Source organism: Pochonia chlamydosporia, chromosome 4, assembly GCF_001653235.2.
Source record: "Pochonia chlamydosporia 170 chromosome 4, whole genome shotgun sequence".
NCBI classification, from domain to species: Eukaryota; Fungi; Ascomycota; class Sordariomycetes; order Hypocreales; family Clavicipitaceae; genus Pochonia; species Pochonia chlamydosporia.
Window position 1 is genome coordinate 4,456,249 of NC_035793.1, and position 14,277 is coordinate 4,470,525.

Below are 14,277 nucleotides of genomic sequence, written 5' to 3' on the forward strand. Positions count from 1 at the left end.
TCTTCGATAGTGCTGTGCTAGTCTCCATCCATGGCTCCCTCTGACCTGGGTAGCTTGCAGATCCGTCAAGGAAACATCTCAAGTTGAAGGTCGTCTGGGGCTGCTGATACGAAAGTTACCGGGCCTTGTTCTAACAAAGCTAATGAGACTCTGCTGACACGGCAAAACGATACCAATTAATGCTCATTAAGGCACTCTTCACGGGTTGAAATTGCAATAGAGGCTGAGAGGAATCTTGGACAGATTTTACCGACTTATCCATCGTAACAAATACCACTGAGGGCGGAATGGATTTCTGTTTTCATCACGGCATCGCATCACATGGCGGGGCGACAGTGTGTTGGCCGGAGGGATGAAGTGCGTAGGATTCGATCCGCTGGTGCTCGTTGGGTTGGCTCGTTCAATCCAAGCTACTCAGAAGTTGCATTTATGTCGGTGCTGCATCCCGCGATAATTTGTTGGTATTCTCCTGGCCGCCAACGCTAACACAACGCCGGTGCTGTGAGAAGTTGGCCATGTGGCAAGCCATGTGGGAATAACCACTTGAACAGGAACAGGCTGGTGGCAATACCAGAAAGTCGGACACGGGTTCATCTGTGCTCACTCTTGGGCTGGATGACAACGTTGGTGGGCTTCACAGTCCCGGACTGGTGGGCATGGACCACCACTGAGATCACCTGACTAATACCGATGGAAGCTGGGCGGTGGGTCGGGCTTACGATTTTCCAGCTGCCTGTGCAGCTCCCACAGCCAGCGTCAGTGAGTGAGCCATAGGCAGGAGCCTCTTGCGTTGCGTGCCGCCTCTTGAGTCTCGAATTGACCAGCTCCGACAAGCAGCCAAGCATCACCAGCACAGGCGACGTCAACCGGGATACACAACGCCCAAACTTGCGATAGCATTCCAACCTCATACAGCTCTGTTTCACCTTTCACATCCCATTTGGAGCTGCGAAGAGTACAGACAGTACCGCAACCATGTCTGAAGCCACGCTGAAGCCTGAGAAGGACTTCACGAAGGAGGTCGACCAGCAGCTCCCGGAAGCTGAAACCTTGGCAAAGGTACAGCTCCAACTACAAAAAGATGAAGGATTGCATATGGATACATGAAGCTGACTGTTGTCTTTAGACCAACCTTCAAGGAGCAATCGAGAAGCTCGTCGCCCTTGAGAAGCAGACTCGACAGGTAAACATTGATTTCTACTCGACCTGCCACAACAATCGAGACTAATCAAAGGATAGGCCTCGGATTTAGCATCAACATCACGGTTATTGGTTGCTATCGTGACGCTCTGCAAAAATGCCGGCGACTGGAGCTTGATGAACGAGCAGACTCTCGTACTTTCCAAGAAGCATAGCCAACTCAAGCAGGCCATCACAAAGATGGTACAGACAGTGGTTGGCTTCCTCGACGAAAGCCCCGATCTGAAAACGAAGCTCTCAGTTATCGAGACGCTACGAACCGTCACAGAGGGAAAGATCTTTGTTGAGGTCGAACGAGCCCGCGTGACCAAGATCCTCTCTGACATCAAGAAGGAGCAGGGAGACTTGAAGGCCGCTACGGAGATCTTGTGCGAGTTGCAGGTCGAGACATTTGGTTCTATGGACCGAAGGGAAAAGACTGAGTTTATTCTTGCGCAAGTTGCATTGTGCATTGAGAGCGGGGATTGGACACAAGCCGGCATTCTTGGCCGCAAGATCAGCACAAGATACTTGGCCCGCAAGCCCAAGAAGACTGCCGAGCAGCTGGAAAAGGAACAGAAAGAACGAGAGAAGAAGAAGGCACGGGGTGAGGAAGTTCCAGAGGAGGTAGAAGACGATACCACAGACCTGAAGCTGCGCTACTACGAACAACAAATCAGCCTCGCGAAACACGATGATAAATATCTAGATGTGTGCAAGAACTACCGACAAGTACTCGATACTGAAGCAGTAGAGGAAGATCCTGCCAAGCTTCACCCGGTATGTCCAATCAACATGTCAACGCTTCTGCCTTACTTTTATACTGACGGTCCATCAGGTTCTTCAACGCATCATCTATTTCGTCATTCTTTCGCCCTATGATAATGAGCAGAATGATCTGCTTCATCGAATTTTCAAAGACACACGAAACTCCCAAGTCTCTCTGGATGCCGAACTTCTGCGGCTGTTCACCGTCCACGAGTTGATGCGGTGGCCAGAAATTGCCAAGAAATTTGGCCCTCACCTGTGCAGCACAGATGTGTTCGATGCACAGTCTGGCCAGTCTTCAGATGAAAAAGCTCATCAACGATGGGAGGACTTGCGAAAGCGTGTCATTGAACACAACGTCCGTGTCGTGGCCAAGTACTATACTAGAATTCGCATGGGTCGTTTGACCGAGTTACTCGACTTGGCTGAGAACGAAACTGAAAAATATATCAGCGAGCTGGTGACCTCAAAGACGGTTTATGCTAAGATTGATCGACCTGCCCGAATTGTCAGCTTTGCTAAGCCTAGAGGTGCGGATGACGTTCTGAACGAATGGAGCCATAACATGAAGAGTCTTCTGGGGCTATTGGAGAGAATTGACCACTTGATCACGAAGGAAGAGATGATGGCACGAATTCAACCCACGAATACAAAATAGACAAGGTTTGGGATCTATGAAGTTGTAGATAGGGGGGATTTGCGGGGAGTTTATACAGGAGGCGCAATAGGTCGTCGGAGCTGGATAGTCAAAACGGCTACGCTTGTACAGATTTAGACGGTCCTCACGCATGGAGGGCAATATAATGTAACATCAAAATCGGTTTGGCCTCTGGATCTTCTATATCGTCTATGTACCTCTAAGAACCCACAACGTCTATGCATGAACCATCATATCATAACCCTGCCTTTGGCGCCGTATCATAAACATGCTGCTTAATAAATCCCGCCAACGGCATAACCCACTCCTTCGACACAGGAACATGATGACCACCCGGATGTACCATCTTTGTCGCAAACTCACAACTATCAATCAAAGCCTGACTCCTGCTCTCTTCCACAACCGTATCCAAACTCCCAATATAATGCAAAAATGGCGTCGTAATATGCGGCTTATACAAAAACTGCAACGATTCCGGCGTCGCCCAAAACCCAGAATACGACACCGCAAACTTGGCCGGCTTCCCTCCATTCGCCTCCCTCAGCTTCCGCACCCATTCTCCCGCCGAACCCTCAGGAACAGCGCGCTCTGGTTCCAACGCCGCGGCTATAAGACCCGTCGCAGCGCCGCCCTGACTGAATCCGCAAACGCCATCTACACCACCTGCCTCCCGGATAGCATCTGCAATCGTCTCCATGCCTCTCTCTAGATACCGGTATTCGCCTGAGCCGTCGTCCTTGCGCCACCAGGCCCACGTGTCGGGCTGGTAGTCGTCTTGCTGGTCTGGATTGGGCGTGTAGAAGGGCATGTCTTGCGGTAGGAGGCGGGTAGGGCCAGTGGGATAGATGAGCACGGGGGAGAGAGATAGCGGGGATAGGACTTTTGCGAGGAGTTTTTCTAGGGCGCGGGTTTTGGCGCGGAAGAGGGGCCCGGATTGTGTGTAGCCTGGTGGTGTGAGTATTATGGGAGGACGAGGTGTGCTGAGTTACATACCGTGTAGCATGAGGATCTTGACGTCTGTCTTTGCGTTGGGGTTTTGGGGCGCCTGGGATGGGCTGTTGGAGTCGGTTGATGCGGTCATTGTGCGGGAGATTCTATACGGGGTTGGAATGGGGCGGAGGCGAAATATTCTAGGTCGCGTTATGGTGGTTGAGAGAATGGACATCTATGTATGAGTTTGTGATATAATGCGCGCGGGTTTGAGGTTGTTGAAAAGTCTGGGTGAGTGTGAGTTGGGAGTTGGTGGGTGGATTTGTCACTTCCGAGGATGCGTCAGCCGGCGAACAGGCCGAATACCGAACAACGTTGTTGGTGGGAGTTGAGGACAAATGACCCGGAGTTTGCATTATGGCAACGGTGAATTAGGAAATTGGATAATTTTGAAGACGTATTTGGTTCACTGGTTTGCAATCTAATGGGTGGTGTAGCTTATGAACTGGCCGGGCTGGCCCCGTGGATTGAGATACCTGGTGTAGTCCCTAGTACACACCCAGGCACCTAGTATGAATCACTCCTCTATGAAACAAAGATACAAGTCCACATATGAAATTGATAACACTAACGGGTCGGCAAAGTACACCTCCCCAGAGTCCTCGTGGTTTCCCACATGCGGATCGTCTTAGTTCGGAGTTGAAGTTGATGCACAAGGTCTATTAAGTCCCCGGATGCGAGTCTATGATACAATATCACCCCAGATAAAACGTCTGGCGCATCTTTTGCTCGATTCGACCAGACTATGATTCGCTTTCATTGACACAAGCCGTTCCTTCCTCCCCCCTTCATCCTCCAAATCGACTTAGTGGCCGCCAGACTTGGCGTTGGGGTTGCGGGGGTCGTTCTTCCACTCATCGGCTGGTGAGTTGTTAGTATGGCGTGCGGTGATTTTGTGATTGCAGGCGTGGGAAGTGCATACAAGCCATCATGGCGTTTTGGGCAGAGTTGACACCGTAGGCAATGACCAAACCTGTATCAAAAGTTAACCACCATCCAGAGCAACGAGACCGGTCGGAAACACGAGACGACGTTGTCAAAAATCGATTGGGCACGTACCGGCAGCGAAGAAAGGCCACATCGGCTTCACTGTTGGTGATCAACATGTTAGCATTGAACTGATCGAGGGGGAAACTGTGTCGTCGGAGGCATCGGTCGCCTCAATTGAACAGCCGGAATTGACGTACGGAAAGGAGCCGGGAACTTCTTGAAGGGAGCGACGCCGAGCCAAGACATGATTGCGGTATTCGTGGGTATCTCGAGGGATCGGAAGGGATTGATATGATGGAGAGTGTGCTCGTGGTGAAGTCTTCAAAACGAGCCTTTTTCGATGGCCCATCCAGCAGAGCTCTCTCCCGCGGTTTGAGCCGATGAGTTTCAGCCTCAGGCAACCAATAACAGTCTGCTGTCCCCAACGCCAGGAACCCGTTTCGGAAAACGCATATTCTGTTTCTCCGGGTTCACAGGTACCTGCTCCGCAGCAAACGCGGAGATTCACGTGATCCAATGGCTAGGCCATGTGACATCATGAGCTCCAGGAGCTTCAATCGGTGCTCGTCTGCAAGAGGAGCCAATCTTAGTGACTCCATTCCCGCAGCATTTCGCTTCTCGTCAAAAGACAGATCACATATCATCAGGCTCACCTCCTCGCCAAACGCACCTAATTTGCTCAATCAATCAGCATTGAGCTATTGTAACACTCACGCGTCCCCTGTCTGATCAAGACAATTTTCCTCCGTTAACTCCAACCAGCAAAGTGCGGGGTGAGAGGCATTGCTGCAACGTACCTGTGCCGTGCATCCAATCGACGGTCGAGGCTGCCCTCCATTCCAACAGCTTTCGGACTGAGACGACGTTTGCTGCAGACACACTCACGCTCATTGACACAGACAGACACAGACCACAAGGCTCCTTCTGCTCTGGTGCCGCCATACTTCTCTCCAAACTGCTTTGCTGCTTCTCCGAACCGACACTCCTCTTCCGTTTCTTGGCTCTTGCCCTTTGTCACGGGGAGTCTCGAGCTTGGGGATTCTGTTGAGGGTCTGGTCTCTTTCTTCATTTCCCGACCTCAACACCCTACCTTGTCAAGCTTCAGTGGTGTTCCACCTCTTGAAACTTGCTGCTTCTTGAACTTCTTTTCGACACACCCATCACCTCCCCTCGCCATGCTGTCACGAACCCTTCATCGTCGAGCCGCTGCGGTAGCCCCGCATGGTGCTGTGAGGCCTCTCAGCACCACGGCCGTCGTGCAGTCCAAGACTCCTTCGATGGGAGACATCAACCCTTCCAGGGCACAAATCGATTCTTTCAACAGGAAGCAGCACGAGTTCCGAGAGAAGCTGGTGGAGGCACAGAGAGAACGGGGAGCACGTGCGTTATCTGCCAATTCTTCCGCGTCCGAGATGTCGGGCCAAGGCTCATCCAAAACTGATGTAGGAGCAACCGCCCAAGCGAACAAACAAGAGACTGAGCGCAAGTCTGGCCCTCTGTCTAATCTCATTTACGGTACCAAGGAGGGCAGGGAGATGGAGGCTCAGATCGAGGCCAGCTTCAGTCAGGTGCTGGCCCGCGGCAAATACGTCCACTCTATTGTCTTCCACGAGGTGAAGCCCGGGAAGGTAGACGAGTACATGGAGCTTGTTGGCCAGTATTACCCAAAGATTGCCAATGCTCCTGAAAACAAGGTGCATCTCGTCGGCAGTTGGCGAACCGAAGTAGGCGACTGTGACACCTTTGGTAAGATTTGAGAATGAATTTGATCTGAGACCGAGGAGAAGCTAATGTGTGTTGGCAGTGCATATTTGGGAATACCAAAAGTACGAGGGTTACCATCAATCTCGATACTCCATCACCCACCACCCCGAATTTGCGGATTTCGACAGCAAGCTGAAGCTGTTGATCAATTCTAAGAAGATTTCGCTCATGCAAGAGTTCTCTTTCTGGCCCACGACGCCACCGCGACAGCTGGGCGGCATCTTTGAGCTTCGCTCGTATACTCTACATCCCGGAAACCTGCTCGAGTGGGAGACACACTGGCGACGGGGCCTGAAGGCTCGACGAGAGGTGATGGAAGGCGTCGGCGCGTGGTTCGTTCAAATCGGCGAACTCAACACTGTTCACCACCTGTGGCAGTTTGCCAACCTGGAGGAACGTCGAGAGCGTCGGGAGAAGAGTTGGTCTGTCGAGGGATGGAGTGACACAGTTCACAAGACGGTGCCACTGATTCAGAGCATGAAGTCACGAATCCTGATTCCCATGCCCTGGTCGCCCGTGGCATAGTAGAGGTATTTCTACAATCGTCCGCATGGTAGACGGGATGAGATGGAAGCGTGGATGACGGGGAGATTGTTTTATGAGAACCAGAGGTTGTGGCTGCATTTTGTCCTGCAGAAGCATTATTCATTTCATTTGTCACTGGCGTCGGTGGACCACCACATGTATCATCAGTCAAGACCTCTTGGTAGAAGATATACTGAATGTATTGAGCATTGAAGACTTGAAAGTTTCTGTTGTCACGGGTGTTTTCATTTCTATGTGTGCAAGTTTGCACTTTGATTGAACTATATGCAACTCCGAAGGGTATCCAATGCAACGCCATGCCGCTAGCTTGAAATATTTAAAATACACAACCGTCCCTGTCTAGCTATCCATATCCAAATCCACACCCATGACTGCCGCCAAATTATACCTCGCCTGACTCAACATGTGGCTCAAGAAGCCCAACTTGGAATACAACGAGATCAAGCTCGGATCAGCACTTTCTATCCTCACCTTTTCCCTGACAAGTACATCCGCCGTCCTATCTTTCCTGCCACCCAGTCTACCCTCTAATCCACCCCTCTTTGGTTCACAGCCCCCATCCCCATCAGGATTAAACCTAAACACCGTATCCATCTCATCATGCTCCAGCCTCCTCACCGTCCCAATCGCCAGCCCCAGCTTCATGCCAAAATTAACCGGCGCATCAGCCGGCTCCAACGACCGCAGCCACAACACCAAACTACTCTCCTGTAGCGTCATGTAAAAGCTCAATCCCTCCGGTAACGCCGGCGAAAAGTGGTGCGCGGGACACGAGCTCGTCTGCCACGCTGCATCGGGTTCACTGGTCGTTGAACCCCTAAGCAGGGCTGCGGATTCGGATAGACATTCTGCGAGTGCGGTGAGCGCGGAGGCGATGCTCTCTGCGGAGGGGTTGCTGCTTAGCAGGAGGCCGAGGAGGTCGATGGCCTGTGTGAGACGGGTGTGTATCGTGTCGAGGGGGCGGATGTGGATGGGCTCGAGGGCCGAGAGGTGTATTTGCTGTGGGGGGAGGGTTCGTAGTTGGAGGTTGAGAGTCTGTTTGTCAGTTTGTATAGTGGAATGTATGTATGAGAACGTACTCCTTTCACGAGGCGGGTTCCTACGCGGGTTATTGTTCCTTTTACTTTCTCGTTGCGGTGGGTGCTCATGACGAGGGTGCTGCCGGGGTCGATGGGCGCGAGGAGCGCGTAGCAGTCTTCTATGCCGTGCTTGAGCTCGTGGCAGAGGGTTATTGTTTCTTGGGTTATCCATTGGAGTTCGCGGTCCTGAAGGGGTTGTTAATAGTGGTTGGGAGGATGGGGATGGGGGAGACGGACGAGAGATTCGGCGGCCTTTATTTGTAGCTCCTCGGGGGAGATGTGTGGCCAGACTTCGAGGGTCATGGCGTTTGGTTTTGGGGGTAGCTGTGGGGAGGGCTGGCGACGAGGGTGTGATACTTGGTTTGGTCTATAAGATGGGATGTAGCTGTGCCATAGCTAGGTGTTGAGAGCTTTGAGGGCGAGAGTTTGACTGAAGTTGAGTTGAGGGTGAAGTGACGTCGCGACAGTGTACAGTGGGGGCCAGCTGAGTCTGGTTCGTCTGCTGGCAGGTGCAGACGCAGGTGCAGGTGCAATAGTGGGGAGCTAAACTCTAACTTGACACTCACCTTTTTTTCCAAGTCAAGAAACTCACGGATCTGCGATTTGAGCACAGCATTCGTCGTTCGGGGGAAATAATACAGAGTGGTTTATCAAGATACGAGTACAGGGAATATTTACAGTACTGCTGTCTGCACATCATGGCCAAGGCACCTTCGGAACCGCACACGAAACTTCCCCCCATCTCACAAGGTAAGCATATTCACATCGTTGGCAACATGACCTAACACACCCAGGCTCCAAGATTCAAAAGCGTCCCCTGAATAAACCTCAACTCCAAGCATCCTCTAAATCTCCTACCATATATATATCCTCACATACCCCCTTCATCTCCGCAGTCAAGCGCGTACGCAAACATCTCACTAGATCTCTCCGCACCACGGCAGCAGCACCTAAACACGCATCTCTTCACTCACGCGTAGAGGCTCTACAGCGCAGCACCAACACCGTTCAGGGGAACACTACGCCAATGGTAGTCACTATCATGGGCACAGGCAAGGCTATCGACAAGACCGCGCGCCTGGCCGGTTGGTTTGAGCAAGAAGGGGACTGTGACGTGCGCCTGCGGACCAAGACGGTTGGGACGGTAGACGATGTAGTTGTTGAAGATGGGAAAGGGGATGATACGAGCAGGGTCAGGAAAGTGAGCTGTCTGGAGGTGGTTATCACGTTGAAGTGAGCCAAGCTCGGTTTTCAATGTCGGGACATGATGCCTCTTTTCGCGGTTGATGACAAGGGAGCAGGAGTGTTTCGGCAGTATCTGAATCGGATATATCCCGCATTCTGACCCTACCATTCTGCCGAGGAGCGGATTGTCTGAATGCGGTATGTTGTGCGCAAGACGGCGACTCGGAAATCGGCAAGCTGGTCCCAAATTTTCATTGTTGCAACCGACTTGAGAGTCTCATCTCTTCACCGTTGATCGGCTACTCCATCACCGCTCAGCTGTTTTTGTCCACTGCAATCGACCTAAGCCGTGTTTCTCTGCATCTGATGAACTTCGGGGCCAGCAGTAACTGCAGTTACACAAAGCAAACACCCCGAAGTCCTGGCGATGACGGCACGCTGTTTCATCATAATGTAACTACGATCGCAACAGGCTTGACGCCGAGACGGGATATGCGACAAAACAGAAGCTATTTTCACGCATGGATCAGGAGTCGTCAAGGGCCATCATCGTGGGAAGCTGAAAGTGGCACTTTTTTGCCGCCAACTTTGTCCCTCATCGACCAACTCGGAGTTAAAAAACGCCGAGTGCAACAAATGGGCAGGCACAGGAAGCAGCTAAATTCTCCGACGAGGCGGCATCTTTTCAATTTTGGGAGTCCTTGCATGAAATACTCTCCGATCTGTCTTCGTTGTCGGCCTAGCTATTTCTTCGACCCGCGTGTGTCGCTTGGTAGCTTCCGCCCAGGGGTACGGTGTAATACAAGTCATGCTTTTTCTAGTTGCTGCATTGTCTGATCCGGAGACATTTGTTGATCAATGACAAAGAGTTAGGGATATTTGGGCCGGTCCAGGTTGTACATAGTCGCAACGGCAAGCATGACTGGTCAAGTGTCCAAGCTCATGCGGCATATTAGATATGCAACTTGACCAACACAGCAACATATGAATGTAGCAATATACAGCCACCAACCACCATGTTTGCCTCAAAATATAGACTCTTCGCCAGGACCATCCCTCAGCTCATTTGGGGGCAGTGTCTAGGCGCACGAGGATTGTTCAGCTGCTCCGAGGTGACGTGCCGAACCAGAATAACGGGGCTGAATGAGAATCCGGCCAGAGACAATTGTAGAGGAGCAGACATGTCACCCCTTCCGTCACCTGTGTGGAGATGGCTTGCAGATGGAGTTTTGCCAGTCAAGTTTAGTTTCCGGAGGCTACTATCAGGGAGCGGCACCGGTCACCGAACGCCGACAAGTACCAGGCTCGCCGTTGGTACAGCATGACCCTTGTGCCGTCTTTATTTTGGTCCCAGGTACTAAATCAGGCTCGAATGCCAATCTTGATTGCGCATGTCACATTTTGCTCGATTTTCATTATTTGATCCAAGATGCAACTCGTTTCGGCTCTCTCCATAGGGTCGGAATTAGCCGCCATGGCCCCCAACAGATGCATCTCATCCATTTTCGGCCCCCACCGACGTATGGCTTTCTCTTTGCGTAATCTACCTGCTCATTCCCTGCAGAAGGTTTGTTTGACATAAGACTCGTCACCCTCTTCAAGGCAGCGAAGCGAAGCAGTGGCAGCAGCTGCTGGTCATGTCGGGAGCTGACTTTGACTGCTTGCTGTATGTGTGGCGCTCATTAGTGGCCATGTAAGCACCACCCTGTGCAGAGTGATCTCCAAGAGCAACTTAAATCCACGTACCTGTAGGGGCCAGTAAGGTTTTGCCAACATGGAAACCGTCTTGTCCAGGCCCGTACACAGAAGCCACCGCCATCGGCTCCGGGTAATAAAGATGACACGAAGCCAACGGCTGTCGACTATCTCGTGGGACTCCAGACCAACGGCCGAAGATGTTGTAACACCAACCTGTGCAACTTGAAGCGTTTCATGCAAACACGACTTCAGGTTCAACATAAATGCGAATGCTTCGGATCATTGCAGATCGTTCGGACGAAATCGACGAGGGAGAGAGGGTCAGCCATATCGGCCCATTGGGATGTGCCCGCATCACAGCTCCTGGTCACAGCACTAAGCCTTGTCTGCTTCTGCATTTTATTTTTGTCCCTTGGGTGACAGTACATGTGCATGAATTATGAAGGGCAGAAAGCGGCACAGAAAGCAACGCTAATTAATAAAGGCGCAAGCCCAGGGTTGATGCAATTCGGCCTTAAAAAGCAGTTTCCGAGATGCGAGTTGGCGACCGGCATGCGTTTTGCAAGGGCCGCAGCGCCAAGTTGCATAATGGTAATACATTGCATTTGAACTCTTGGTTTGCACGAAAACAGTACCTCTGTTTGATCTGCGGGACTTGAAATTGAAGTTGAAGTCCATCTGGCTGCCGCTTTGCATTCCTCATATGGCTTCGGAGAGTGGGCTTGACTCCTTGTTGCATTGGGCTTTGTCGGCAAAGTAGCTCAAAGTTGTTCGGATTTTCGGAACCTCTGAATCGGGAGCCCGGCCGAACCAGGACGGAGATGGTCCACCCGCGGACTTAAGACATGCTTCCATGGGTATAGTGTCAACGGCACCAGAATGAACGATGGTAAGCTACCTGTGAGGTGAGAGTGAATAGAAACCGTTGTATCGACTATACGGACAACCGAAGATCGATCTCATTCAATCCCCCGTTCGGCACTTGCCAATATGTCCGGAAAGAGTGCATCTATGCACATGCAAATGCTTTTTGTCCATGGGCCTTGCACATCTCCCACTTTTCCGCAAAGATTGGCACCCGGGATGCCAAGGCTGTTTTTCATCCACAGCCCATTGCCACAGGGCAGCCCACGGTATCAGTGGCGTTTCGGGGTTTAGAGCTCAACCAGCTCCTGCTTGCTCCAGCCAGTGTGAAAGCGTTGTCGAAGGCGATGGCAGCATCGTTTTCTCTGTCATGACCTGGTCTCATTACTTCAGAGCACCCCAGTAGGTTGAAGATTGACGTCATTTAAAACTTGCGAAGCAAGACCTGTGTCTCATCGCCAGCACTTCCACAGCATTCCTCTGTATTGTCTGGTGGCCCCAGGCTCCTGGTACCTCGGTGCACAAACTCGGCTCCGTTGAGCAAATCTGCTGGAGGGCAAACCTTTGGCCGCCACGGCGTTCCATGAATCTCAGACGGTGGGTAGCATGATTATTTGATACACTTATGCAAGGTGGCTTGCAGGAGAAGTTGTATCTGACGACGGAAGCATCAAACGGGAATCTGAGATGCCTCGGGAGTTCGGAGGGCCAAAGTTGATCGGCTTCACGGTTCCGATAAAATACTTTGCCTAAAGGATTCGCCTTACAGGATGCTTGATCTTGCAAACCGACGGTTCTCTGGCCAAATCTGGCGGAGTTCCAAGGCGTGAATGGATGTATGGCCGAAGTGGGTTGACGAGCTTGGATCCTGTAGCTTGGGTGGTAATCAAGGCTAAAACACTCAGAGCACCGTAAAGTCCGGCTCGGGCCCCGATTCACCCGCGCAGACCAGTGCTAACTCGCCGTGGCTCAGTAAGCGGCAAAGCTGGTGTCAATGGTTGGAGTTGCCCTGGTCGTGTCTGATTCCTATTGATTCGCCGTGTCAGCCCATGACAGGACAAGCCTGGGCCAACGGACATTACGTGCGAGGGGGCGAATGGCGATGGCCGATTTCAAAGCAGTGGGAACATCCCACGGACTCAATGTGTTGACATCGTCCGCCCGGATTGTCGACGCAGCCCGCAGAACGCCCTTTAACAACAGCCATGAATACAGCGACAGCCTAAAGCATACAGCCGCGGGCCGCGGGAAGGCTCGCGTGTCTCGGGCTCTCTGGTTGATCCATGTTTCGTACGGGACAGCTGGGTAATACGACAGTTGGCTCAGTGAGTGAGCGGGTGGGTGGTAGGGGATGATGTCAAAAAAGTGGTTTGTGAAGTGAGACGCAAAAAAAACTCCGCAGACGAGATGTGAAAAGCAACGGACTTGCAGCGCTAGTTTGATATTCCAGGATGTTTGGGTGTGCATCAAATGTCGGTTGGATTTGATGTGGAAGAGACGTCTGGTGAGGTGGAATCAACGACTTGGATGGTTGACTGAAGTCTGGTGTGAAGCGCAGCAACTGTCAAGGGCGTCTGGTGCATGTCCAGACTCAAAACCAGCAAGTTTGCTCTGTTCTCCGCGCAAGGCAAGAGCTTCCCAGCTTGGAGGTTGGGTGGCGTCCGGGGCCAAGCACCAACAGGAAGGGGCGAGCCAGAGGATTTCCAATCGCCCGCCCGGTCGCTACCCGCGAAGGGGACCAGAGGGAAGGAGATATGCAGCCCAGCCAGCTGTTCGCCGAAAGCTCCTGCTCGAAAAGAGCCTTATCCCCATGTCATGTCATGTCATGTCATGCAGTCGGACGTCCCAACTTCAAGTCATGGTCTAAATTCTAATGTTTGAACCCACATGAGAAATCCGCATTCATAATCCATAAATCCATAAGTCCAGCCTCCACAACCCGGACGTTGAGCAAATGCCCGAAGCTTCCTGGTCCTTGGTCTTTTGTTTCTAGGTCTTACGAGTTACGACCTTGGGTTCTTCTTTTGCCCGCGCGCTCCTTGCTTTGTCACTCGGACTCAGACAGAGCCTCTTTCCGTCCTGCCATTTGCCTCTGCTTGCGTTTGTACTCCGTACTCCGTAATCCACACCCTCGCAAGCCCCCGGCCTCCGTAAACATCCCTATTGACATAACTAAGCTGTCTGGTCGCATTAGACGTCAGTCAGCCATCACTTGATCACCTCCTTCGGTATGTTTGCCTCTTGGCTCCGCTCGACTCAGTTGGTTGAGTGAATGAGCAGTTTTGGTCAAAAGAGAGACATTCCCCAGCTCAAACTCGCTCACATCCACACCTAGCTTGGCCTGGACCAACACCACCACACACGATCACTCACACATACTACTACTCATACGACGCACATACGACCGCAGCCAGACCTTCCTCACAGTCCCGAGCTGTCAGCTCACCTCAACACTTAACTATTTTTGCGTCGGCTCACCCAGCACTTACATCAGACCACAACTCCGCAACTTCGGGTCCGATCATCGCTACGATCTTCTTCACTGGGTTAGGAAAA

At 51.9% G+C, this 14,277-nt stretch overlaps 5 protein-coding genes across 5 annotated transcripts; 3 read left to right on the forward strand and 2 right to left on the reverse strand.

The window, feature by feature from the left end:
• Positions 1-975: 975 nt before the first annotated feature.
• On the forward strand, positions 976-2,605 carry VFPPC_14463 (proteasome regulatory particle subunit; the record flags this gene model as incomplete). Its single annotated transcript, XM_018292232.1, has 4 exons — positions 976-1,059; positions 1,127-1,183; positions 1,240-1,959; positions 2,018-2,605. 4 exons carry the CDS (start codon positions 976-978, stop codon positions 2,603-2,605), a joined length of 1,449 nt encoding a protein of 482 aa, XP_018144368.1.
• A 235-nt stretch (positions 2,606-2,840) lies between these two features.
• On the reverse strand, positions 2,841-3,686 carry VFPPC_14464 (serine hydrolase FSH; the record flags this gene model as incomplete). The annotated part of the gene is made up of 2 exons (XM_018292233.1): positions 2,841-3,550; positions 3,599-3,686. The coding sequence occupies 2 exons, from the start codon at positions 3,684-3,686 to the stop codon at positions 2,841-2,843; spliced, it is 798 nt and encodes a 265-aa protein (XP_018144369.1).
• A 2,074-nt stretch (positions 3,687-5,760) lies between these two features.
• On the forward strand, positions 5,761-6,874 carry VFPPC_08714 (NIPSNAP family protein; the record flags this gene model as incomplete). The annotated part of the gene is made up of 2 exons (XM_018287373.1): positions 5,761-6,331; positions 6,390-6,874. The coding sequence occupies 2 exons, from the start codon at positions 5,761-5,763 to the stop codon at positions 6,872-6,874; spliced, it is 1,056 nt and encodes a 351-aa protein (XP_018144370.1).
• Positions 6,875-7,234: 360 nt separating this feature from the next.
• Positions 7,235-8,277, reverse strand: VFPPC_14465 (37S ribosomal protein rsm22; the record flags this gene model as incomplete). The annotated part of the gene is made up of 3 exons (XM_018292234.1): positions 7,235-7,930; positions 7,975-8,160; positions 8,212-8,277. The coding sequence occupies 3 exons, from the start codon at positions 8,275-8,277 to the stop codon at positions 7,235-7,237; spliced, it is 948 nt and encodes a 315-aa protein (XP_018144371.1).
• A 395-nt stretch (positions 8,278-8,672) lies between these two features.
• On the forward strand, positions 8,673-9,211 carry VFPPC_14466 (ribonuclease P/MRP, subunit POP7; the record flags this gene model as incomplete). The annotated part of the gene is made up of 2 exons (XM_018292235.1): positions 8,673-8,724; positions 8,769-9,211. The coding sequence occupies 2 exons, from the start codon at positions 8,673-8,675 to the stop codon at positions 9,209-9,211; spliced, it is 495 nt and encodes a 164-aa protein (XP_018144372.1).
• Positions 9,212-14,277: the final 5,066 nt, after the last annotated feature.